General features: G+C 35.9%; 1 protein-coding gene across 1 annotated transcript; it reads left to right on the top strand.

Annotated features, from left to right (window-relative positions):
- Positions 1-15: 15 nt before the first annotated feature.
- On the top strand, positions 16-27838 carry LOC139149274 (ribosome quality control complex subunit NEMF-like). The gene is given in 36 exon segments (XM_070720921.1): positions 16-182; positions 570-638; positions 3507-3690; positions 3692-3736; positions 4467-4615; positions 5340-5407; positions 5922-6008; positions 6461-6534; positions 7204-7271; positions 8000-8075; positions 10035-10097; positions 10475-10552; positions 12778-12825; positions 13450-13610; positions 13880-14017; positions 14363-14426; positions 14666-14754; positions 15383-15486; positions 16021-16083; positions 16422-16534; positions 17163-17220; positions 18391-18449; positions 18787-18876; positions 19524-19635; positions 20139-20388; positions 21049-21151; positions 21528-21571; positions 21722-21887; positions 22897-22974; positions 23327-23495; positions 23762-23832; positions 24007-24057; positions 24554-24660; positions 25105-25148; positions 25718-25797; positions 27675-27838. Coding segments are annotated over 36 exon segments (3360 nt in total). The 5' UTR covers positions 16-123; the 3' UTR covers positions 27753-27838.

Raw genomic sequence — 27838 nt, 5'->3', positions numbered from 1 at the left:
CCATAATGCAGCGAGGTGACTGCGGATGAGGCTATGTCAACTTCCGGTAAGCTGGATATGCCGTGGCTATCCAGCCCTTCGTAATCCTGATCCAGCTACAAACTCCCTACCTATGTCGCCGACATGAAATCGAGATTCACGACAATCGATATAGTAGCGGTGCTTCCCGAAATACGTGAAAGGTTAGTTTTAATCGAACCCACGAGCGTGACGGAAGAGTTCGTGTACCTGACATGATGACTTCGAATTCGACTTGGGAATGACAGAGTCCATGTGTTGTGCACTGTCAATCAGTCAATCATAGAATATGCTGCACACAAATACAGATATTGAACCCTTTCCCTTACTAGAATGTATTCGCAAGTGTCTAAAATTACATGATCAAGTAATTTTTGGTTGACGTAGAAACTCCTTCCCCTTCGAAATCGAGACTTGATTGTGTTTGACTGACGCATCGTACTCAATTATAGAACTCTTCTTGGAGCTTTGTGTTTTTCTTTATCTTTGTCACTAGATGTATTGTAACTCTGTATATTTGGTCTTAACAGTTACATTTTACTCATTTCCAGATTGCTTGGACTTCGGGTTGTCAATGTTTATGATATAGACAATAAAACCTACCTCATAAGGCTTGCCAAGTAAGTAGGCTGTACTATTTTGTTTATCAGTATGCCCACGACTCAAATCTCGTGAAATTTCCCCGGAATTTTCCCTCACCCATTACTCAGACCCTGTTCAGGCCCATGTTAAGATAAAGTGGACACAAACACTTAGGATATGAAATATAACAGCTTTCCTTAGCCTGGCTAGTCCTCTATCCCTAACTCTGATAATATATTGTATTGACTCCCCTGGTCACTAGTGATGAATGCATAACCCATTCTGTGTCCACTAATCTTTACTCAGGGGTCCAGACACTTCGTACCAAAACCACTTAGCCCCACACAACTTCGTCCCAAAACCATTTCGCACCAAAACCACCTCGTCCCAAGTACTACCTCGTCCAATGCCACTTCGCCCCAAGTACCACCTCGTACTAAAACCACTTCACTAAAGTATAGTTCCGTCAACTTGTCGCTAAAACATTGATGCCACGATGTATCATAACGTTGTTTTTACCTGCAACTTGGCTACCAGGAACCATTTATTCTTCCATGAAACCATACACGCAAACTACTAAATGGTACATTTCAGGTGCCGTGCGCGTTTTTGTACGATGTGATGTCATTTTCTCGAAATGTGTACAATTTCAAGATTTCAGTCCTGGGGATGATAGAAAGGTGATTAAAACTTCACAGGCAGTGGTTGGTTATTTTCAGCTTTTAACGGTTAGCGATAAATTGAGGAGTGAAGTGGCATTGTTTTAGGGGCGCAATGGTTTTGGGCGACGTGATTTTTGGGGCGAAGAGGTTTTGGTACGAGATTGTTTGGTGCGAAGTGGTTTTGGTGCGAAATGGTATGGGACGAGATGGTATGGTGCGAAGTGGTTTTGGTGCGAAGTGTCTGGGAACCTCTTTACTCATACCCTCTATCACAAGTTGTCTGATCCTATATGGAAAACAGTGCTTATAAGCGAAAATGGAAATGTTATATTCAAAGTACAATACTAAAACTTAATGCTTGTTTGTCATCAAGGATTGTCACCACCTTTCACAGAACACATTTGGTGTGGAAAAAGAAATTTTGATCATCATGGTATGGTGCCACCTTTTCTCATTCCTTTCCGTGAATACAAGAAAAGTCGGCCAGTTGCGAGCTCGGCCAGTTACGAGCTCGGCCAGTTGTAGAAGTCGGCCAGTGGGCGAACTCGGCCAGTAGAGTATGCATCCAATTAGAATAAATGATCTATAACAGTGTTTCTTTTTTTGAAGTCCCACCAAAGTTATATGCGAAAGCGATCTAAATTTTACTGAAGAAATGGCATAATGTTTGCCTGACCTTTACGCGCGCGATCTTCACAAACACTGAGGCAGACCGTACATGTTTTGCAGGGTGGACGTGGGACCTCTTCGTGTTGTTTTCTGAATGTTCCTAGTAGTATTAAACCGACAAAATAACAAAAAGTATGGTAGTAAAAAGTTAAAACTGGCATGTGCCGATTAAGTATTCAACTGTGAAGAGAATGCATATGCAATCATATTGCTTTGTTGCGAGTGGCCGACTTCTCCTGGCCGACTTCTCCCACTGGCCGAGTCCAAGTTCGCAACTGGCCGACTTATCCGGTTACCCTTTGCATGGTTACCTTCGCTGTGAATACGGTAGTGGTGCTGTGGTGTATGGATTGCACTCAGGTCAGGGGTCATCACCACAGAACCGCTGTTAGCCAACCCATAGGCTGTGTCAATAGTTATTGCGACACTGATCAATGTTGCAGATTTAGCTCACCATATAATGAAATATATTTGTCTTTAAATAAATAAATCATCCTGTACCTGTTTTATCATTACTACCTCAACAATAACAACTTATATTTTCAACCACTTTTCCTTGAGGAGTTAGCAGTTTCTGCTCCAGTTTGAACTTTTGACCTCTAAAATATTCAATGCGCTGAAACGCTTACAGCCAGTAGAGGGCAAACATTTAAATTTGAGCAGAAATCTGAAACTGTCAACAGTTCACAGACAAGTGGTTGAAAAAACATCCTCTTATTGTCAAGGTATTTAGCAGGAGTAGAGGGTTAGTTGTAGATGGTGATAAAGCGGGTACAAGTTCGTTTATTTAAAGACTAATAAATTTCATTATTTTGCCAGCTAAATCAGTGACACTGATTGTTTTCATGATAAACTATTGATATAGCCCATGGCTTTGCTCGCAGTGATGTGGTGATGACCACCAGATCCATGTGCGATTGATATTCCACAGCATCGCCAGCTATGTTTACCTGTGGGCAGCTTCTCACTGCACTATGTTTTGCTCTTACCTCATTGTTTTATCTTTAGCAATTACAAGACTCATTCATCATGCAGATGACTAAGCACTCCCAAATACATGTACATGTATTACATGTAATGTATATCAGCTTTATGTGTTCTCCTGAACAGTGGGCACCTCGGGGATTGATAGTCAGGCTCAAAACTTATACAATATATTTGTTTGGCATATCACTTGTCAGGGCTCATTTTGAAGCTTATGGTGTACAATAAATAGGTTTTCACAGGCTTGGATTTGTGAAAATCAGGAATTTATTTTTCCCTACAGACATAACACAAGGATGACAGCCATTGTGAATTTCAAATGTCAGTAAATATTGTACTATTTGTTTTGCTACTACCAAAATTTGCAGGGTGACCCCTTTTTTTATACTTTATTTTAAAGAGAATGGTTGAAAGTATGCTTGATGAAAATTTGAGCAAAAGTTTAGTCTCAATTTTGAGATGCATACCTTAAAGTTAAAGTCAATTTTGTTTGACATTCTGATTCTAATCCAAAGAATAGATTGATTGATGGCAGCATAATGAATTCAAAATGTTTTCTCTAATAAAATTTATCAATAATTTATTTGGCAGGCCAGATGTCAAAGAGGCACTCCTCTTTGAATCGGGATCTCGACTTCACTGCACCGACTTTGAATGGCCCAAACATGCCATGCCATCTGGTTTCTCCATAAAGCTGAGGAAACATCTCAGAGGCAGACGGCTGGTTTCTGTACAACAGCTTGGAGTGGACAGAATCGTAGATTTACAGTTCGGAGTCTGATGAAGCCGCATACCATGTAATAATTGAACTCTATGACAGGGTAGGTCACTGAGGCACCATTTGAAGTTTACACTGTTTATGGTAGGGTAGGTCAGCTGTCACAACCTTTGAACTCTGTAACATGACAGGTTAGCTGTGGTATTTGAACTCTCTGGTAGGGTAAGTCAGTGAGAGCATTTGTCCCACAAGCAAGGGTAGACCATCAGTGATATAGTTGGTCAGCCATGATGATATTTACACTTCAAATGGTCTGCTGTGACCCCATTTTAAGGTGATACATCAGATCATTCATAGTGTAGAAGGTCAACTTTGATCCCATGTTGACATGAAGTGGTAGGTTAGCAACAGTGAGTCCAAAAGTCAATATTATGCACTATTGACTGAAGACAGTTTTCCATTTGATTGAAGGAAATTCTTTAAATTACATATATTGATGTCTAGTTGACTCAAGGAAATTTCAAGAAATGCTAATTGACCCAAAGAGTTCAAAAATTTGAAAGTTATAAAGCAACTGGTTTTCAATGACATGATCTGTACTGAGAAAACAAGCAGCTGACAATGCATCCTCTTTTAGATGTTTTGATACAAAGGTCAAGGGGTCAGATGACCCTATTTGATTCTATCATAGAGTAGATAAACTGTGACCTATTAAAGGTATTTGTTTCTGTACATGAACTCATGTATACTTACTGTTTTAGTTCACATCAGATAATATTTTGAAAATCAACATTTACATTAAAATTGTATAAATTTTCTTTGGTGTTATTTAGGGCAATGTGGTTCTAACAGACTATGAATACACGATATTGAATCTGTTGAGAGTGCGGACAGATGAAAGTCAAGATGTGAGGTTCGCGGTGAGAGAGCGTTACCCTATTGAAGCTGCAAGACAACCAGAGCCACCATTGTCAATGGAAAGGTATGGCAAGAAATATGAACCATGGATACCATTTGTCTAGTTTACCTTTATGTTCAAGAAATCTAGTGAGTGAACACATCACTGATTTGTTGTTAGGCTGTAAGTTGTCACTCAGGGTCAAAGATCTTTAGACATAAAAGTACAGTGAAACCTGTCCTTACGGACACCTCTCTAATCAGGACACCTCTATATTAAGGACAGATTTATCTAACCAAAAGTTACACTTTGAATTGAATTTCACCTGCCCCACCTCTATATTAAGGACACTTTTTCCATTCCTGAAGGTGTCCTTAATAGACAGGTTTCACTGTACAGCTGGTTTTGGGTTGTACTTTTATTTCTCTGGCCACTGCTATGATAATACTTTGTGCTGAAAAATGATAGACTGATTTTGTATCATTGTGACAGAAAAATCCGATGTACTGATGATGAAAAGAACTTGGATGCAAAATCTGTCTCTGAATTCGGACGGCATGTTGATGTTATTATGAGAGTCATTGCATGCTTTGAAAACTAAAGGTTCATACTGTCCATATGGAGTGTGGGTTGTAAACATACAATAAACAAAGTCTCTCTATTCTCTGCTGTGCAGTTTAAAGATCAATAAGAGCTAGGAACTGCACTAGTTGCCTTTACTTTACATTTGCAGCTAATCAGGGTTCTTTGAAAAGTGTTATGAATGTCCTAATAAAATTTTGTTTGTGTATGATAATTTTCACTTCAGCTTGCGAGGAATACTGCTTGGGGCAAAAGTGGGTGATCAGCTGAAAAGAATTTTAAATCCACACTTAGGTAAGTCCTTGATTTTGACGGAAATAGGTTTAATGTTTGAGACTTGCTTGTATAATATTGGTTTTAGAAATGTTGACTTTAACGCAGTGTCATAATTTATAAATTGTGTCACTTGGCCATGGTGTATTCAATGATCCAACACTGTGTTTATGTTGTGTTATTTTGGAGTCTCATCCTTGACTTTTGACCCTAAAATCCATGATGTATATTATAATTGCTGTTGGAAGTTGTTCTTGTTGTCAATGCAACTAATGTGTCTGTTACAGTGATACAATATCTGGGGCATGACAGTGAATGACACTTTGAGATTTCTTTTGAGATGTCATTTAATGCAACTATTGATCAAAAGTTCATATTCATAGCAACACAGTGTTGAAGCAAGTTTTAAATGAGAAAATAGATCAGAAAGCACTCTTGGTTTGTCGTCCTGACTCCTCCTTTCAATCATAGAGAAACATTGTATTCCAGTCAAGGACCAAAGCATGAAGTTTCCTTTTTCTTCCTCTTTATCCAGTGTATGGTACTGCAGTCATTGAGCATTGCTTATTACAACAAGGATTACTTGATGCTAAACTGGGACAAAACTTTGACTTGTCAACAGGTGTGATAGAGTCTCTTTCCTTACTACCAGAATCAATTTTGTTGTTCTCTGATACTCTTTTCTGTATAGTTTTGTCACAGTTGACGGTTGTCTAAATATATGCAAAAAAAGTCATGGTTTAGTGTTTCAAGAATTAATACTTGAATGTAGTTTTTCAATGAAGATTATTATTTCATCTTAAGATAATTGTTCTTTGTCAGACAAAGACCATTTTCAAACCCAACATGATTCCTACCTTTGGCCAATTCCTAGATGTTTAAATACATCATGCAAAGTTGAATCTCAGTAAATTTGTCATGACTTCAAAACTACAAAAATCACAAAAGGGAAAGGCACTGTTTTGTTAATGCAGTAGTTTCTCTAGATTCAAAAATTCACAGAATCCTGAGAAAATTAATCTCTCTAGTAATAGTCCTACAGTGAAGACATTAAATTCTGTCTGTAATTTACAGATCTGCCAAAATTAGTCGTAGCTTTACAAGAAGCAGAAGAGATCTTGCAGCAGACAAGCACCACTCTATCAAAGGTATTTTTCAGTCAAATTTTTAATGCAGTGTACAATCTTAGATACATGAATATATAACAGTTAGACATTGTCATTTGATCTGCATAAACAATTTGTATTAGTATCCTTTGCTTTATGAATTTATTGTGCTGTCCTTAAGGCAACAGATTCAAGTCTTAGACTGAAGTATTTCCCATGAAGCCCTACAACTTATGCTAATTGATATCATCCTGATATTGGCATTGATCCAATTTCTGGGGTGGATTTATGATAATTCATTGCAGACCTTCATACTCCAGGATTTCCTTTTTCCTGTGACCTCTTCCATGTGCCATTCATCAGTATTTGATTATGCAATGAACTAGATGGATACTGTGGCTCTCTCTAACAGTGTGCACACTTTAGCTGAATTGATGTGCCCCTGAGTCAAGAAAGTCCTTTCCAAGAAATTTTCTACCCAAGAAAATTATTTTGTATATTACATGACACAAAGGTACTTCCAGAAACAGCTGAACTGTCTCAAAGAGTTCAGGAATTTCTCCGGTGGCGCATGAACATCAAATTTATATGTACTGAATAAATCAGTGATCGATTTGTTCTAAAAGCAGAAATGTAAATGAAATAGCTCAGTTTTTAGAAGTTCATATCTGTCTCATCATCTGTTCTAAATATTCAAATTTTTGTTTCAAGGGCTTCATTATCCAAAAGAAGGAAAAGAAAGCGGTCACCTCTGAGGAAGGCCAGACAGAATTAGTGACGTAAGCTATGACATCATGTGATATGTTGCACAAGGCTAGCCAATCATTGTGAAGCTCGCATCATTCTGAATTGTGAAAAAATTACCGTTAATAATGTTTTTTTAACCCATTGAGTGTTGTAATGTTTCCCACCGAAATTTCACTGTAACATTTTACCAATCTTTATGAACCCTTCTGTAATTTTTTGATAATTTTGGACCAAATGGACTTAACATTTCAATGGCAGCAATTTTTGACCAAAAGTTTGAGAAAAATCTGAAAAAAACTTGTCTAGATCTGAAAAAAGTTGCTGGCTATGTCATATTCTATAAAGGCAACAAAAATTGACTTTGGCACTCAAAGGGTTAAACATAACTGTCCCTGGCAGAATGGATATTTACTTTGGGATATCGGTACCAGTAATTAGGTGAGGGATGAAATCTATGATGTTTTGAAGAATGATTGTGGTTCAACTGTTAAAATGCTGCATGTCCTGCTGTTGTCGTATTGATATATTTTGTGTAAATGCACTACAAGAAGAACATCTACAATGACAGACATTGTACGGCTGAAGGAAGTCCAAACAATATTGATTTGCATGCACTTGAAGTGATCGACGATAACCTTGTGTTTTCAAACACTACATAGGATATTTTTTAATGTGAAGGATTTTGAAATACTTAGTTTTTCATAAGTATTTTACACTTTTCATTGCAATGAATCAAGTCGAGATGCTGTTCATTTTCCAGGAACGTAGAATTTCATCCAAGGCTGTTCAAACAACATGAAGAAGGGCTACACATGGAATTTGAACGTTTTGGAAAGGTAAAGTCAAATAGTAGCCAAAAAGTTGTTCATTTATAATGTAATTCTGACTGTTTGAGGTGAACAGTAAGTATCATAAAAATGTATGGATGACATAGATTGCAGATATTTCTTTGTTTTGGTTCCTTTGATAATATCAAGTATTGGACAAGACAGTTCACATGCAATTCTTATCTGCTCTTGTCAGTAAAGATTCAGCGTAGTTTTGGTGGATTCAGCTTTTGATCAGTTTCAGTTTTTTTAGCTCACATTTGGTTTTACCAATGTGAGTTTATCGTATAGGCTGAAGTCGATGGCGTCTGTATGTATGTGTGTATGTATGTATGTATGTATGTATGTATGTATGTACAGTATGTCCGTCAACATCAAAAACACGCAAACCGCTGCACGTTTCAGCTTGGTATTTGGTGTGTGGATGCTTCCTGGGCTATAGATGGGATTTTGTCCAAATGAAGTCTGCATTGCCAAAATTATGCAAATGAGCTTACAAAATGTGAAAATGCTTAAGAATTAATAACTCAAGAACCGCTTTTTTGATTGCTTTGAAAATTTGTGTGCAAGTACCTTAGGTCAACCTTATACAGTTTTATGAATATTGTGAAGATATCCTTAATTTTGTATTTTTGCTGAATTTTTTTGTGATTTTTCTCATTTTCAGTAAAAATTCTTCTTCTCTGAAACCGCCGTCCCAATGGCTCTCAAATTTGGGTTGTCTCTTTGCAAGGGTGTTACTCTTCTAATTTGTTGAATTTATGACAAAATTGGGAAAATTACTATTATTGTGCAATTTTGTCATTTTTGGTCAAAAAATCTTAGACTGTGTTTCCTTTTTAAAACCCCTGGACAGACAGCTTTCATATTTTGTACACAGACGTACAGAGATGACAATAGTTAGATATGTGGAAATTGTCCTGAAATATAAAAAATTGTATTTTTAAGACAATATTGTCATTTTTGGTCAAGAAAACTTTATCTCAACATTACTTGTTTGATAGCTTTGTAATTTGGTATAAAGTCCCTTGTTTGATAGCTTTGTAATTTGGTATAAAGTCCTGAAAGATGTTATTAGATAAATTTTCTGCTCAAAGTGTTGGGAAACCCCAAAATTTGTATATTTTAGGTACTTTTCTCAGTTTGTGACCTTAAATGACCTATACTAACCCAGGATATGTTGTGAGACAATTTTGAAGGCTGTGAACATAATTTTGTCATATTTGATACCAATTTGTAGGAAAATTTGATCCAGAAAACAAAGCTGAGGTAATTTTTTTCATTTTGGACCAATCTTTGCAACTTTTCTATGTAAGACAGACAAAAACTGATGAGAAATTTGGATCCAGGATAATTCCAGATGTTGTAATCACCACCCACAGTGGAAGGCATTTCACTATCTGTAACTAACTTAAGTGCTGTTTACATTAGAATGATAACACTCATGGCATTAATTAAAAATCTCCAAGGTTGTAAATGTACTTCCTGTCATTTGGTCTTATGTAATACCAAGGGGTGGAACATTTGATATGCAGGAGGGGGTAGGGTTTAGAAGATCAATAATGTAGCATTACTTTTTTACCAGATCCCTTGTGCATTTTTTGCCCACTCCCACCTTTTCTTTTTTTCAAGCCTTCTCTGTTTTTTGTTGTTGACATTTGCTTATGTATTTAGGATCTGCTTCTCCCATTGCTATAGAAGTTGATATGATGCATGTTCCTAAAGATGACCTCCAGTACCTAAGTTGGAGACCTTATTTGCTTTTGTCATTCTTGTTTTTCCTGGTTTTAATATTTCTCGAATGGACCAATTCAAACCGAATGTGAGCACATAGTGTCCTTGACGGTATTTTTGATAATTACAGGAAGTATGTTTTTTAATGGCAGACATTGAATGCATATGTAGTATGTGTGGATGGTGGATACTATTTCCTCATGTGACTGGTCAAAATTGTTTTTGATAATTTAGGCAGTGGATGAGTTTTATTCACAAGCAGGCAGTCAAAAATTGGATGTGAAAGCATTACAACAGGTTAGTACACAGTCAGGTTTCTGTCATTATCATAGAAAATAACTTCCTGATTTTTGCAACATTGACCCACTGTCATTTTAAAAGAAGTGATTGTATGATAAAATCTGCATAATGAATGATTTACATAAGGTCTTCATGATATTTAAGATTTTCATAGAAATCGACTTTAAGGTAAAATTTGAAAGAAAATATTTGCATGAAAAAATCTTCAGCAATCATATTATCAAAAATTTTTCCTGGCAAAAGTTTTCGTCATCGATAAAAGTCAAAATGCAAAAGTTTTCTGTCAGTTTTCTTCATTTAAAATATGTTTTATATAAATCCATGACATATTTGATAATTGGTGTCCTCTTATGTGCATGTAATTTGGTACTTAGGAGAAAGCAGCGATAAAAAAATTAGAAAATGTGAAGAAAGATCATGAGAAGCGAATACAAGAACTGAAGAAAACACAGGTATGGATGAATATGGCTTATTCCCCTGATAAATTTGCATTTAGGATCACCTTTGATTGTTGCAAAACTATGTTGTAAGATGAGAATTAACAAGCTCCTGTAAAATTAAAGGTAAAAATAAAACAAATATAAATCCTGCAAATCAAACCGTAAAGACAGCACCATTTCATCATCACACATTAGTAATTTGAATGTCATTCAGCGTGTTCATTTTTAGCCGGATGCCGGCCAAATTGACCGGCTACTTTCGTATTTTGGCCGGCTACTTTACAGCACTGTTTCGCTCTCTGGCCCGGAAATTCTGGTTTTGATAACAATAATTAGATTTTTTAGGTGGTCTTGCAAGCCGCAGATAATATTTCAGAAGTGCCGATGTGGCTATATGTAGTCTAGCAATTTACGCGGCGTGAACTTGTCGCTATAGTACCGCGATCAGCGAACGTGTTGTACTATACACTGGGCATCGCTCTCGAGGTCAACCTCGCTCGCCCGATCACAGCCCGAATTATTCCGACGTTCACATCGGGTATAGCCGAAAATTGGACTAACATACAATTACGTTATGCCCGCGAATAGCCGACCATTTCCGAATGAAGCCGACTTTTGTTTCGCTCAAACGCGGAAGAGAAAGTCGACGCTTGAGAGCTTTGGTTTTCTGCGTAAGAGTAGGGCCTAGTCTGATGGGTTTGGTAGGTTTTTGATCAAATCTAAAGCGACCACAACTTACTGAGTCTCACTGTTCATACTTTCGAAACGCCACGTCAATCTATCCATGGTCGATCACGATGTCAATATTCAACTCAAGTCGATCGACATCGCGCTTTGTGGAGGGGCTGTGGTTGTGTGCATCGCGGAAGAGAAAGTCGACGCTTGAAAACTTTGATTTTGTGACTTTGTCTGTTGGTATGGGAGGTTTAGGTCAAATCTAAATAAACAAAAAATTACTTGGTCTCACTTTTCGTACTTTTGAAACGCTACGTCGATCACAGTGTCAAATTTCAGGTCGACCGATATCGCGTTGTGTGTACTGTGTTACAATTGACTACCAGTGTTGTACAGGCTGGCGTTCAGTGTCGTTTATAGTTTGAGGTTTTATCAAACATGAACACTGAAATTTAGCTCTCTTTTTCAATTATATTCAACATCAGCAAAAATCAATAATCAGCTCGCGGATTCGTTTTATTGTGAAATTAGTACAGTGAATTAAAATCACTGAAAATTGTGTTCCTATAATTCATTTAAGTCTTTGATTTTACTGTATCTTCAATCAAGTGTATTTAAATCAGTAAACACTTTGTACAGCCAGGCTGGTCAGGATTCTAGCGGATCGTTACCTGGGTTTTGAAAACCCTAGGCCCCATTCTATGATTTATTTCAAAATGTTTGTTCAAGTCATGAGCTAAACATAATTCTACACAACAGTCTGGTGAAATTTTGCTATTATCCTTATCAACTGAATGTAGTTGACAGGCCCAAGTGATATCAAATTAATTTTTCTGACTTTTTTTAAAGCTTTATCCCTTGAAAATATGTTGTAATTGGCAATGATAATGATTATTCTGTATGCTGAAATGGTCTTTAATACTGTACAAGAATGCATAAATTACTCCAAAATGTCTTCAAAATTTAAAATTTCTTGCCCATCCCCGTCCCTGAAACCTCCCCCTTTGTGTATGTTGAAATAGCCTTTTATACACTGTATAAGAATGCATGAAATTGCTCAGAAATGTCTTCAAATTTAAAAATAATCCTTAACACTCTCATGCTGAAATGGTTTTTCATACAGTACAATACTGCATGAAATTACTCCAAAATGTCTTCAAATTTTAAAAATTTCTTGCTTTCAGGGAGGGGACCCCCTCCCTGAAACCCTCCCTCCTGTGTGTATGTTGGAATAGCCTTTTATACACTGTATAAGAATGCTTGAAATTGCTTAGAACTATCTCCCCCCCCCCCCCCCCCCCCGCCCAGGGAACCTGGTTGCACACATTAGCTAACCGCCTACTTTTCTGAATTTTCCGCCTACTTCAAAAATTTTTGAGAACCCTGTCATTGATAGCCAGCTGTTGACTAGAATCTGTTGATACATGTCAGCTGGGACGACATGGATATAATTGTTACTATGCAGAAGATTACCATAAAAGATGTTTATTTACTTTTCTGAATATTTTCCTTTTAATTCTTAACGTCATTCCAAAATTCATTGTGTGCACTGACCCTTGCAGGATGCTGATATGCACAAGGCACAGCTGATCGAAATCAACCTTCCTCTGGTAAGTCCAGCTTTGGTATCCAAACCCTAATGCAGCGACCTTTGACCTAAAACATAGAGACAGATACAACTTACAAGGCAAAATAAGTCAATTGATTACTGATGTTATTGAAGTAGTTACTGGTTAAAAATTGGTGAAAGCTGATCATATTACGCTACCAGCTGTTCTTTAAAGTTGAAAACTCAAACAACATTTGCATCATTTGTTTTAATGCTGTATTACATTTCAAGAATTCTGATTCTACAGTTTTTAGACATTAATTAAATGGTAGTTACTGTGAAATGATCACAAGTTTGAAGCTACAAATATTTAATGCATATTTCATTTGGTATTACAGTAATCATAAGGCTTATTTTGTAGCCAATGGTAGTTTAAAAGTCTCTGACTTGTCAGTATCAATGTTGATATCTGTGTCATTTACACATGTTTATGTATCAGTCTATGTAATTTAATGCTATCTATATGTAACAAGGTAATTTCTTGCCTTCATAAAATCCAAAATGATAATCAGACATCGACCAGTGTCACAGTCTTTTGAATGTAATGAAGTACAGTACCACACCTACCTTTTCTCAAGCTTTCTTGCAAAAATATTTGAATGTATGTCCAATACACTTTCACTAGGTCGATAAAGCCATCCAGGTGGTAAGGAGCGCAGTAGCCAATCAGATTGACTGGAGTGAGATATGGGATATCGTCAAAGAAGCACAGAGTCAAGGAGATCCTGTGGCCCAGTCCATAAAATCATTAAAACTTGATAAAAATCACATCACACTTCTACTTACGTGAGTTTGAATGCATTCATATTTTCACTTTGATTTTCAAAATATATCCTATGCCCTGAAATCAAATTTTGTCATCAGAAATGTGCATGCCATCTCAATGTTGTATTATTATGTCAGTTTCATTGATAGAAGATAATGGATAATTTTGTAAAATCAAATAAATTACAGTAACTAAATAAATTATATCTAGCAATATAAATTTCAGAATTTCAGGACAGGGCTCACAATATGTCATATTTCATGCTTTTTGTGATTATTTTTGTCATCAGAGATCCATTTAGCGGTTCAGATAGTGATGAAGATGATGATGATGAAGCTGCCAATGACAAGGACGGAAAGCAGAAGAGCAATAAAGGAATCAAAATTGACATTGATTTGGATTTATCAGCTTATGCAAATGCCAGAAGGTAAAGTGAAATTTTCTGCACATTTCCAGTAGGTTATGCGCCATTGCAGTGTACAGGAGTACACTGTAATAGGAGCGGGGCAGGATGACCCCATTCAAAGCTTCCAGTGAATGCATTCTGGAACAAGGCATCTCAGCATGTATTGTTTGAGTCTATGTAACATTAATGGTCAGTAGTATGCATGCCTGAACAAGTGAAAAACAGTTTCAAATAGAAGATAGAATTTTGTTTCATATTTATCCTGAAGTATAGAAAATAATGTTTTGTTGGAATGTCTCCATTTGTGGCTGCAGGGAGGTGGCACACTCCGACTGATTTCAATTTTTACTGTGTTTTTCTCATCAGGTACTATGATCACAAAAAACAGTCTGGTAAAAAGGAACAGAAGACAATCGATGCATCAGAGAAGGTCTGTATAACAAAATGTAAATTTGATAATACTTCAATTAATTTGTAAGACATTGTGATTACATATCTTGGGCATCTTGAAGACAATATTTCCACCCCTAACAATTGTGTAAAGTGGCTCAATCCAGAAAAAAAAATGCTATTGTGTTACAAGATATAGATGTGAGCACAATGTCAACGTGGAGAGAATTGAATTTTATTGGAATGAATTCTGATACAGTATCTCTGTTGATGTCACAGGCTTTAAAGTCAGCTGAGGCGAAAACCAAACAGACTTTGAAAGATGTCGCCATAGTTACAAGGATAAACAAAGCAAGGAAAACATACTGGTTCGTAATTGCTGTATATTTTGCAATGTCCATTCATTGTAAAGGATAGGTGTCACTGAGGTCAAATCTTGAGATTTCTGTGAGTGTAACAAAATGATTGCTTCACCAACACAGTTCTTGTTGGCAATAATACTGTCACTTTTTCTGACAAAGCTCATCTAAAACTTCCATTTTCAGAAGTTTATGTGAAACAATATCAGACTAATCCAGCAACTACCGGGGTAAATGTCAGAGAGACTATCACAGGGATGCGTACTTTGTCTTTTGATCTTGAAAGAATCTGTAAAAATGCCCAGTAGTAGATGTTAGAAAGGCTAATAATCTTTGGTGATTTATTAATACCATTGTTAACAACACTCTTAAGGAGTAAACAGGGAACATTTATGTCAAAGAAAGTTCCTTCTTACAAAAGAATGTATATTTCCCTGTTATATGTCATATATTTTTTTGTAACAATTATATTAGGCATGAATAGAAACTTCATGTACATATTCAATAAAAATAATTGAAATGATGGTTTTTATAATATTTCTAACTCTAATCCAACATGCTTGATTTCAAACAATCAATCATGTGGGATTAAAGTTTTCGTTATTTGGAGAATTATCATTAATTTCTTTCCTTTTAGGTTTGAAAAATTTCTTTGGTTCATAAGTTCTGAAAATTATCTTGTAATTGGAGGACGGGACCAGCAGCAGAATGAAGTGGTGGTCAGAAAGTATTTGAATAAAGGTAATGATTACTGGGTTTGGTGTCTTCTATTTTGTTTGCTAGGGTCAGTCCACAATCTTTAAAATACAAAATAAATATCATGTAAAATAACCAAACCTCAGAAATGCCAGTTTACCAAAACAGTGAAATGTTGAACATTTTAGACCTCAAACTTGGCAAAATCACTTTCAAAACACAAAATCTTGGGTGATGTGTGACATTTGTAGATAAGACCTGTTCATTCAATAGACTTGGTTGTCCGTTACTCACTCAACCACAGACAAAAATACAATGTCATAAACAATTTTGCAGTGGCGTTAGAGTATTAACTTAGTTTTTGTCTAGTTTTTGTCAACTTAACTTGAAGCAGTATTTCGTGAAATGCTTAAAGTAAATTTTTTCACAGCCTGGAAAATTATACAAAACAGAAAAATAAGTTACTTGTTTTTCAGTTTAATCGTAGTAAGTACCTACCTAGCAGTAATCCCAGTTCCTACCATGCTACTAAGATCTTACTGTATGTTGGTTTTGATATTTTGGTTTGATTTTTTTCAGGTGATGTGTACGTTCATGCAGATCTCCACGGTGCTAGCAGTGTTATCATTAAAAATCCCTCAGGTGAGATCCTGACACAGTCACAATGGTGTTTATCAAATCAACAATGACTGTAAATTTTAATTTTTTCACTAGTTCATTGCTGATTTGAAAGGGAAAACTTTATTTGCCAGGAATCACCATATTAACATTGACTACTGTTGAACTTGTCATTTTGACGATTTTGTATGAAACAGTGACTTGTGATAAAATGAACGTTTTGAAAATCTTCTCATGTTCTGAATTACATGGTGAGAGATTAGCTATCATGAAATATACAAATGTAAAAAACAGTGATTATAGTGTTTTTACGAGTGCTAAGTTTTTCCTTAAAAATAAAAACTGGTTCTTAATCATGATAGGTGAAGCCGTTCCACCAAAGACTTTGAATGAGGCGGGTACCATGGCGATATGTTACAGTGCAGCATGGGATGCCAAAGTAGTGACCAGTGCATGGTGGGTCTATCATCATCAGGTGAGAAATTCTGTGAATTGACATAATGTTAAATTCTGTGAACTTATGTGATTTAAAATGATGTGAATTGACATGATTTGAAGTCATGTGGATTTACATGATTTGAAATAATATAGACTTACATGATTTGAAATTTGAAATTGTATAAATTGACATGATTTGAAAATCTGTTATCTGATGACATGATTTAAAATCATGCAAATTTTACCATGTTTGAAATTATGTTGATTTACATGATTTGAAATTTTTGGATTTAAATGATTTGAAATCACATGGAATTACATAATTTGAAACTATATAACTTGACATGATATGAAAGCATGTACAGTGAGATGATTTGAAATCATTTGCACTGTGAAGTGCCTGCGAAGAAAAGTGAATATTTGAAACTCTGATAAATCCAATAGTCCTGTACTTGACTGTACTCATCACGTGATCCGACACTTCAATTTTCGTCCCGATGTGAATATTTTGTCACATTCCATTCCCTACTTGGTATTTGCCTAACATCACTCATAGTGGAGTTACTGTGTGTATATTTTTCACAAAGAACTTTGGAAATATATCTTTGATTGAAAGCAATTAATTACCCAATCACATGACATTATCAATATTACTTCCTCATCAGGTTTCCAAAACTGCACCTACAGGAGAATATCTGACCACCGGTAGTTTTATGGTCCGAGGTAAGAAAACACTCAGATCTGTATATATCACATGATTTATTGTGTCATATAGATTACCTGTTATTGTCAAAGCCCAGTTGTTAAGTATTTTAGCTACATACCAGTTGTGCTAAATATTCAAGACCCATTGACCCTCCTAGGAGCCTACACACAGCCATAATGCAGTTATGCAAGCAAACAGTCGGACCAGAAAGGATTGAGCAAATGTTTGTTCTCATGAAAAATTGTGGATCTAGCTGTTATCATTAAAACTCTGCCACATCAAAGACACCAGACTGCCATGTCACCAAATCAGATGCCCATGGTACAAGACAATGACATAGATACATGAAAGTTATAATACGCTTTGCAGTAGAGCCCTCCACATAAAACATTACTGCTATGTTAACCACAGGCTGAAACTTCAGATACAGACTTTAAGTACAGTAGCATGTGTATAATTTATTGACTTGGCTCTTATGTAAGTTATAAATGAATAAAATTCTACCTGGGTCAATTCAATCCATAAATAAAGTGTAATTACGTCGATGTGGTTTCTCTTTATGATAAGCTAGGGTATAGTTCACCAACTAGGGTAGGATCACTTCAACAAACTAGAGGATTCAGAATTTACATAGACTAATTCATTTAATGGTTTTATCAACTTTACCATGTGAATTATATGTGTACTTGAAACAATAAAACATGAATACCTTTAAAATGACAAAAGGAGGCATCACGGGTCACTGGCTAGAGCAGTGGACTCACAATCAAAGGATGGTGAGTTCGAGCCCCAGCATGGCTGTGGTGTTGTGTCCTTGAGCAAGGCACTTTATTCCTCATTGTTTCTCCCCACCCAGGAGTGATGGGTACCTGGTAGGACAGAGTTTGTTATGTGTGTGTTTAGCTCTGCTGCGCTTATTGGCTGCACATGTGAGCTGTTGTTTGCTCCCCAGGGAGTTGAGTGGTATCATATTAGGTCCAGTGACCAGGGGTAATAATAATTGTAAAGCGCCTTGATCACATGTACTTGTGGATATGTGCGCTATATAAGAACCCAATATTATTATTATTATTATTAAAACATTCTTGTCGAATTTCTGTTTGTTGTCAGATTTGTGATGACCTATACATGATTTAATCCTTTCAAGCTAAATCAATAAAGTTTGAAAACTTGATTTTGACTTCCAGGGAAGAAAAATTACCTTCCACCGTCTTATTTGATGATGGGTTTTGGCTTTGTGTTCAAAGTAAGTATAAAAATTTTGCTGTTTTACATTACTTACATGTAAATAGATTGTGCACAAATAAGAAAAACAGCCTCAGTTTGTTGTAACTTTCAAATAAAATTTGAATAAGTCTACTCATCCATTTTAAAGCTGTACCTGTGATATGTGGAAACAAAACTTTCTAATTTGGTCATGAAAAGTTACTAGTGTTCATCAAGAATGATTTGTTTTGGTTTTGAACCGTGTAAGTGTTGACATCACAGTGCATAACCTGTCCCATATCTCAAATGATAGAGCCTGAAGACCTCCAACGTAAAAATCACAGATTTACCAAATTTTTTACTTTTTGTCCTCACAGGTTGATGATGATGATTTATGGAGACACAAAGATGAGAGAAAATTGAAAACAAATGAAGACGATATGTCATCTATCGCAGACAGTCAAACTGTAAGTACAAACATAATAAGCAAGCATAATACGGACATTGAGTCAATTATTGTGTATATTTAGTGTATTTATTAGTGAGTGGTATTCATATTAAGACCATTTGCATGAAGTCTTTAGAGATGTGTACGGGTAGCTAGCGTTACATGTGGTGGTCCCCAGTTTCAATATCAAGGTAAATCCAGTTGTCTTGTATTGCATTTTTGAAGCCCAGTATTCATGCATTATGGTAAGATTGAATGAGTGTCTATTGGTCCCTCAGGCCAGATGACTTGAAACAAACATGGTGATTTCAGATCTCCAATCATTGATTGTACTTTCCCAAATCTTAGTCAATCAGATTTCACTTTAGTACGTACCATCAACCGCTTTATCTGTACATACAAAGAAAATGCCTTCAAGATCAATAAGTGAACCAAAAAATAAAAAAAAGATCAAAAATTGTAAATCCTGCTGTGAGTGTTCTGCTTACTGTAAGTGAGATTTTACAGCTCTTTTGCATGTAGAGTTCTCCTGACATTGTAACCCACAGCAAGTACCTCATGAATACATCATGCAGAAAACAAATTAAAGTAAGCATTTTTCAAAGAAACACCAACTGCATCCGTCATAATAGACAGAATGATAACATCAGCCCATTCTCTTCACAGACTACTGAAGGTGAAGAGATAAGTATCCCAAATGATGATAGCGATGATGATGATGATAAGGAGGATGAGGAAGGTGGGAGTGATGAAGAAGAGAAAAAATCATCACATCCAGGTGAGATATCATTCAGTTTTTATGTTCTTATATTAATGTACGAATAGGGATTTTGGGATTTTTCACGGTATTTATCAGAACTTAATTGAAACAGTGTTGGTGGCGATTGTATGTGTTCTATGAAATACAGCACAGGATACATGACAGTGACTACTGCAGACTGAAATTTTGACATTTTTTTTTCCTTTTTGCACCTGTGTTTATTGCTAAAATTCATGGTGTGATCCCTTGACATGGAATTTCTGTAGCTTCAATCATAGCAACCATGCTAGCAAAGAATCAATTCATCTCAACACTTCAAGAGTTATACCAACTGTCTTACAAAAAAATACATGTTTTCTCAAATGTTAATTTTTGCATGGTAATGATGGAAAACGGACATCACTATGAATTAGCTACATAATGTGAAATTACAGTCAGGCGGAACTCCATGATTAAAATTAACTGTATGACAAGCAAGTATTCAAACTTTAAATATCTATTGCCACTTTGAAATTTGATAGATCTTTCACAAGAGGATGCACAAGAGATTTTGGACGAGCATAGTATGGAGGATGAGACGGTAGAAAATGATGCACAGATTGGAGGTGATGATATGGCTAGTGTTGTGAAAACAGAAGATAGTTCAGACAAGACAGAAGAGCAAGATGAAGATGGCGAAGATGAGACTGTGAAAGAGGAAGAAGATGATGATGAGGATGGAGGGTACTACCCGGACACTACCATTCAATTACAACATATTCAAGGAGACAAGTAAGTCATAGATCATTGATGCTGATATTTCATTGATGATTTTATCGTATCATTTCAATGTTGTGACAGGGTTAGAAAGTGAAAAGTAAAAATTTGGATGATACAAAACTGAACGTGGAAGTTGGTGTGTGTTAATAGTATTATTAGGGTGACCCTTTTATTTTTTTGTTTTCTCATCTCCAGAGGAATGCTCGGGCATGGCGGGCGGTCAAAGTAAAAAAAAATACCAAAAAAAATCTGTATTTGTTTCAGTTCAATGTTCTGTCCATTCGGGCTGTACAATTTTTAAGTACAGAAAAACGTGTACTTGTTTCAGTTATAGTAAATGTTCTGTCCATTCAGTCACTGCAATTTCTTGTCTTTCACTTCAGTGTTCTGTGCTCTCTGTCCTTTCAGTCTGAGTCACTGCAATCTCACAATTTGATGATGGCGGTGCTGTTGCTAGGATGATTGCCTCAGAGGCAGCGCAAATAAAAAGTTTTTTTTATTTACATGTCGGAGCTGAAATTTACAGTCGGTCGGGAGATGAGAAACGCAAAAATAAAAAATGTTGCCCTTACACAGAATTCAAAATCTGAACAATTTTCAGATTTATTGTATATACCTAAAATGCAATCAACTTGTAAAATATTCATTTCATGATCACATATTCTTTGATAGATATGAGTTACAGAAAGCGCCACCGCAGAAAGATGTAGATTTTGAAGAGGATGTCATTTACCTTGGTGATGATCAACCAATCACTTTTAATGATAAGGACAAGGTCAGTACTCTTCAGAAGGTGATAAAAATATTACCATTGCTTCAGCCAAAATTTTTCACTGGTATTTTCTATCACGTGTAGTAGTCTTGTAAAAGACACTTACCAGAGATGCACAGTTAAGAAATGTTGATATTTTCATCAAATTTGGTATCTTCTCACAGAAATGAAAGACCATAGCTAAGAAGTGTCATCAGTAAGACTTTGATAGTTGTCGCAAGCATTGCTGAAGAACATTTTGTTGGAAGCTGTGATTGTGTTATTTATCACATTCTCATTTTGTATATTAATGTTGGAACAGTGCGTACAATTTTTGATCAGAAATATGGCATTGGTTTATTTGTGGATTTTTACACGGATGATTTTGATCTAAACACAGGGTAAAGGAGCAAATAGACGTCATTTGTCAGCAAAAGAGAGAAGGTAAGGTTACTGCCGATTGATATTCTGAATATTTTTTCCTTACATCTGTGTTCTGTGTGTTACATAAAGTGTAAATTTGAAATTGTTGTCCAGCTGAGATTTGATGAAATGTCAGATTTTAAACAAACGTGGAATGTCGCATTTTCATAGAGAAATGAAAAAGCAGAAGAAAAAGGCCGAAGACCATGGCGAAGCTGAGGAAGTGAGTGAGTCCAAGGAAGATGAACAGAGAGACCGAAGGAAAAAGAAAGGACAGCAAAAACAACAGCAACAGCAACAACAACAAACAGATCAACAGCCAAAGAGAGGTCAAAAGGTCAGATATTGCTTTGCACGTTTCATTTTTCTGTAGATGACAACTGATAATCACGATTCATTTCAGAAAGTTCTGTGAATTGCTTGATGACAATCACTGTCAGATAGTGTTGGATACATGCACTCGCCTTGAGGGATTCTTCGCAATCATTCATGATCCTCATCTATTATGTAGAGCACCTGTTTCACATTGAATGGTGAAATGTAAAGTCCAGAATTGTGCCCTCTACAGTTCACATTATCATACCACATTTCAACCATACCGTGCCTCAGGCATGTATCATACAGTTACAGTTGTTTTTCCAAACGTTCTCTTTTCATGACCACAAAGACCAGTTACAATTATATTGTCTGTATAATGGACCAGTAATCGCTTGAAGCCTCATCGACTGCATCTTTTAATAGCCCAGTGCATTTTTAAGTTGGGAAGATAAAACATTTTTCACTGGCAGTCCTTTATGCATTTCAAGTTCATTTAAAGTTGACAGCTGAGCACAGTGTGGCAGCACACACCTTGATGAAAGATTAGTGACTTCATGGCCTAGGAAGATTCTATCATTGTGTGCTCCCTTGAATCGTATAAAGGAGAACAATAACAAACATTTGAAGCGAGTCCACTCAGAATCAGAAACCATTGTTTCTCAATTTTGTACAAATATTACATAATTTCAGGGTCAAATATCGGCATTAAGATTGGATGTACAAAAACTGTCATGCATTTCATAATATATTGCCACTTTCAATGTTCTTTGTTTCAAATGTGAACTCAAATTTGTCTCTGTAATATTTTCACAGTGATTATAAACTTTTTCAATATGTGGTGACACATATCAAACTGCAGATGCTATTGACCCAGATTTTCATATCTACTCACAAAGTATGAAATGGCAAACCATCCTTCAAACATGATTTAACCACACCGTTTGAATGTGTACCGATGAAACATTTGTGTCTTCATGGCATAGGAAGATTCTGTTTAAATCAAATCATTTTCATCTCTCCATTTCCAGGCAAAGATGAAAAAAATCAAGGAGAAATATGCTGACCAAGATGAAGAAGAAAGACAACTTAAGATGGAAATTCTTGCTGTGAGTAGAAAAATACAGACATTATGTTGTTATTGAGAATGTGTAAATACCTCAGCACATTAGATGTGACATGTTACCATCCTTTTGCTTATCGCTACAATTTCAATTGTTGTAACAGTTGACCTGTATGTAGTGATGAGAAAATCAAGTGACCACAAGAAATTTTCTCACAATTTTTCTCACAAAATCTTCAGACACTGTTTTGAAGGCAATATGTGTGGCTATGCCCATGATTATATCAATAATTACACTTCCAGTATTTTGTAAAATGTTGACCACATATGAAAACAAATGATTTTTGAACCACACCCAGAATGGTGAAAGTGATTGTTCTTTTTTTTGTTTCACGAAGTCTTCAGGAAGTGTAAACGAAGGCAAAGGGAAGAAGGCCAAAAAGAAACAACAGCAGCAATTAAAACAACAACAACAACAACAAAAACAGCAGAAGAAAGGGAAAGGAGGCAGACCATGGAGTGCCATGGACAGCAGTAAAGAAAGGTTACAGAAAATACAGATCAGTGGTGAGTCATTCATCAAAGTCTGTCTTTCATGAATTTGTGTCTGATGAAGTAATGTAGGTACTCATATTGTTTAACATTTTTTATTTCAAAAGAAGCTCTTCTTCAAATAAACTGTGGAGGGGTTTTACTCTCTGCAACACCTCAAAATGGTGTCAGTAAAAAAATCAATAAAAATCATGAAGCCTGTTTTCCGTGCACTTCACATGTGTCCTGCACAAAATATGTGATGTCCAAGGTCATAATTCCATTCTTTCCTTCTTTCAAAGATTCAGGTGGTGGTGGCGAGGAGAATAAAGAAATGGCAAACGAACCAACACAACCAAAAGATGATGCTGAGGTGAGTGAAAATGGCGACGTTAATCAGTTATGGAAGCTGTAACAATCTAATTCTCATTCTTATCCACTCCCAGAATACTTTGTCAGAATACCTTGTCATACTTTGTCATTTTTCATGATCAACTCTAATCTCTGTATTTTCTGTCATTATATGAATTTTTATTTTGTTTTGTAGCTCTCAGATGAAGAAAAAGAAGCACTCCTTGCTGAAGAAAATATTATTCAGGTAAACCATGAGCACCATTATCCAGGATATGCAGAAAAGCTGTAGATCACTGCCGTTTGTTACTCTCAATGCTTATAGTTGATGATACAGGACAATTTTTGCAAAGAAGCTTTTTCTCAGTTTCATATCTGCAAAAGAAGTGATCCATCGATCCTCTGAGAGTGGAACAGAAACTATTTCACTCTCTCTTTGATTAATCTTGTGATACCTAATGTGAAAGTAATTACCAATGATTATCAAATTACAGATATGAACAATTAATCAATCTGTCTTAATGTTATCTTGTAAAGAACTATCATTATTTTCAAGATATGCTCCTAGAGATGTTTTTCCTTGAATGTAAAATGGCCCATAAACTTAACATTTCATGGATTTGTTTTAGTGTTAGCACTCTAAAAATTCAAAGGTTTGACAACAACAGTTGGTTCTCTTTGTTGTGTGATTTATTCTCTTACAAGTTCATTTTCATTCACTAATTTTTATTTTTAATGTGTAGGAAAGTGGCAGCATCATTGATTCTTTGACAGGATGTCCCCATGAGGAAGACACACTTCTGTTCGCAATACCAGTTTGTGCACCTTATAACTCAATGCACAACTACAAGTAAGCTAGAGGAAGACCTTTCTACAACATTATACATTTATTTTGTAATAAGTTATGAACTTTGTACTTCATTATCATGCTTTCACAATAAAAGTGTCAAAAATGGTATATTTGTAGACTTCTCACTGGTAATAATAGATCATAGAAATGTACATATAGTCAATATACTATTGTGATTTATTATGAGCAAACATGCCAACAGTGGTAAGCATGAAATCAATTTTCAAGTAGGTTTTATTTTATACATGAGAATTTCACATTTATCCATAAATGTGGTCACACCACACCTTGGCATAAAAACACCTGTCCACAATGTGACCATTCAATTTTAAATGAGTGTTGCAGCGGCAGACTAAATCAAAAAGTAGATTCTTTAAAATGACCATGGTCACAGTAATAGAAATTATAAACAACTGGTTGTGAATCATTTTATTTGTTTTTCAGATTTAAAGTGAAACTCACTCCGGGTAATTCAAAACGAGGCAAAGGTAAATATATCAAATAATTCACCTATCAATAATTTTCCAATGGGAGGGGGAGTGTGGGCAGTACAAGGGAATTTGACTTTCATTTTGTCAAGCCATGTCCAATTCTCCACCCTCAGGCTATATATATGTGAAATACCCAAGGATTAAGGAAAGTAGAGGCTGCAAGTACATGTTGATAATATAGGACTTTGCATTGTCAAATCCCACCCCCCCACCCCCCCACCCCACCCCAACCCCTGCCGCTGCCAGGCATATCATGGTGATCAAAGTCCTATCACTGGGATAAGATTTCCAATCGATATCCCCAGTTTTTCCATACACCGCCAGTGAAAAGCATTGACAAGTGCATAATATATTGATTACCGGTACATCTTACAAATCATGTGCAATGTCAGATATTCAATTCCAGAAAGACATCCATCTGAAAAAAGGTCCATGCAGTCAAGAAAACATTCTTTAATGTATCTGCTTCAAATCTGGATATTTGTGTGTGTTTCAACAATCCATGTTGATAAGTATAAAACACAGACTTAGCTGCAGAAATGATTTTGGATTGTGTTGTGTTTCAGCGGCCAAGACTTCGCTGAATACCTTCCAATTTTCTAGAGATACCACCGCCAGGGAAAAAGATCTCTTCAAAAGTGTCAAGGTAATTATTGATAAATCAGCTATTGTATTCCTGTTGTGTTCATGTTTAAAAGGAAACAAAATTATCACACTTTAGTAGCTGTTTTGTATAAAGACAAAAACATTAATGTGCTCGTGATCGAGTAGTGGTAAGATTTCTAGATGACGTCATGCATGGATTGCAAATGTCAAATTGCAGCGTCAGCTCAGTAAAGGTTCAAAAGTAAGTTTGAACTTCCGGATCACCACAAACACACAAACAAAGATTCTGAATTCCTGTTATTTTTTGTGGTATCTTTGGCTAAAATGCGGCACATGCTCAAACAGGTGGTTAGGAATCTCTGTACTATTCCATGTTTGTTCACATCGCTCTCATCTCACCTAAAAAACCCATATTTCACATAGTGTGTGATTGACCTTTGACCTCCCACATTCCAAACATTGTGATGTTGCTTTGCAGTTGTCATGATCCTCAACTTTGAGGGCACTGTTTACCCATGATAGACAATAGCAAAGTTTCCAGTGATGCGTTTCTTGTTGACCTGGTCATAAAATGATCTCATGATTGCTTCTTTATAAGGGTAGTTTCTACAAACGTGTTCATTGCTGGTTATTAGGTAGCTGTTTCATCTTACCGATACGGAATGTTTAGCACATTCTTGGACTATTAACGGTGTGATCATTAGATTACTGTAGACTATCATCCACATTCCAGAAATATTTGTAGTGTACCCATAACACACCTTTAAATAACAGTTCTTATTTTATCTGAATGCGATGATCAGATATATATATTTTTTCCTGGATGGCCACAGTGAGAGTATGCCTTTGTATAAAGCTTCCACATATCGCTGAAGTGAAGTAAAAATTTTGATTCTGTGTTGTAAAGGATGGTTCAAAGTAGAGCAGTTATCTACTCATTACATTATATCACTAATGCTTAATTTCCAATTTGAATTTATTAATTTATGCAAAGTGAGCACTGTCTGAGTATGCAAATTAATGATAATGACTTGTTCCCAATTAGAATACTCATAAATATAGTTTATGCAAAGCGGATTCATGAGCACTGAGTATGCAAATCAAAGTATAATTACTCATTTCCAATGGAGAATATGCAATAAATTTTATTATTTATGCAAAGCATATTGATGAGCACTGTGTGAGTATGCAAGTCTCAAAGGACGACTTTTTTCCAATGGAGAATATTCATAAACCTAATAATTTATGCAAAGTGTATTCATGATCATTGTCTAAATATGCAAATCACATGATAATGTCTCGTTTCCAATTGAGAATATTCATCAGCCTGAATGGCACTCCATGTCAAATGGTGTTCAAGATCAAACTGCTACCTGGGAACTTATTTTTGTCCAAACCGTCTGACTACTTTCATACTTCTTTAGGATTTGATTTCATTGTTTTTCAGTTCTGCATCATGGTGTTAAGTGTGTAAGGTCTTGCAACAAATGGAGCTCATGCTTTCAAGCAAGAAAATGAAATAACAGCACCACACAAAACCAAATGTTATTCAAAATGCTTACGGTACTCTCCCCAGACTTCAATGTTCACCATCTCCTTTCATCTTCAGATGAGAAACATTTCATATGAACACAGTTTCCTTTCATTACTGACGTTGAAACCGTGTAGAAACATCATTTTCCACACAAAGCAAAGAAAGCAGATTGGGTGACTCCGAAAATGAGTACTGATAATTACGCTGTGGCTGGAGTGATAGTTTGTGTTTCACAAAACAGGAACCAACAAGTAATATACAGAGTAGTAGGAAATGGAGACACTAGAACACCTTAAAAAAATTGATCAGTTTTAAGGAAATGTTTGATGGATATTTATACTCATTCTCTGATTTTATTTTGGATTTTTTTTACTCCTTCACAGGACAATGACCTGTCACGGAACTTACCTGGAAAGGTCAAAGTATCAGCTCCTAATTTACAGAAAATGAAAAAGAAGTGAACTTTATTAATATAAAGAGAGTATTTCAATTTTTTTTGTCATATATTTACTTGGAAAACAATAAAATGAACCACTTTATGAACAAA

This window comes from Ptychodera flava, chromosome 14 (assembly GCF_041260155.1).
Source record: "Ptychodera flava strain L36383 chromosome 14, AS_Pfla_20210202, whole genome shotgun sequence".
NCBI lineage: Eukaryota > Metazoa > Hemichordata > Enteropneusta > Ptychoderidae > Ptychodera > Ptychodera flava.
This window is presented reverse-complemented; position numbering and strand designations above follow the sequence as displayed.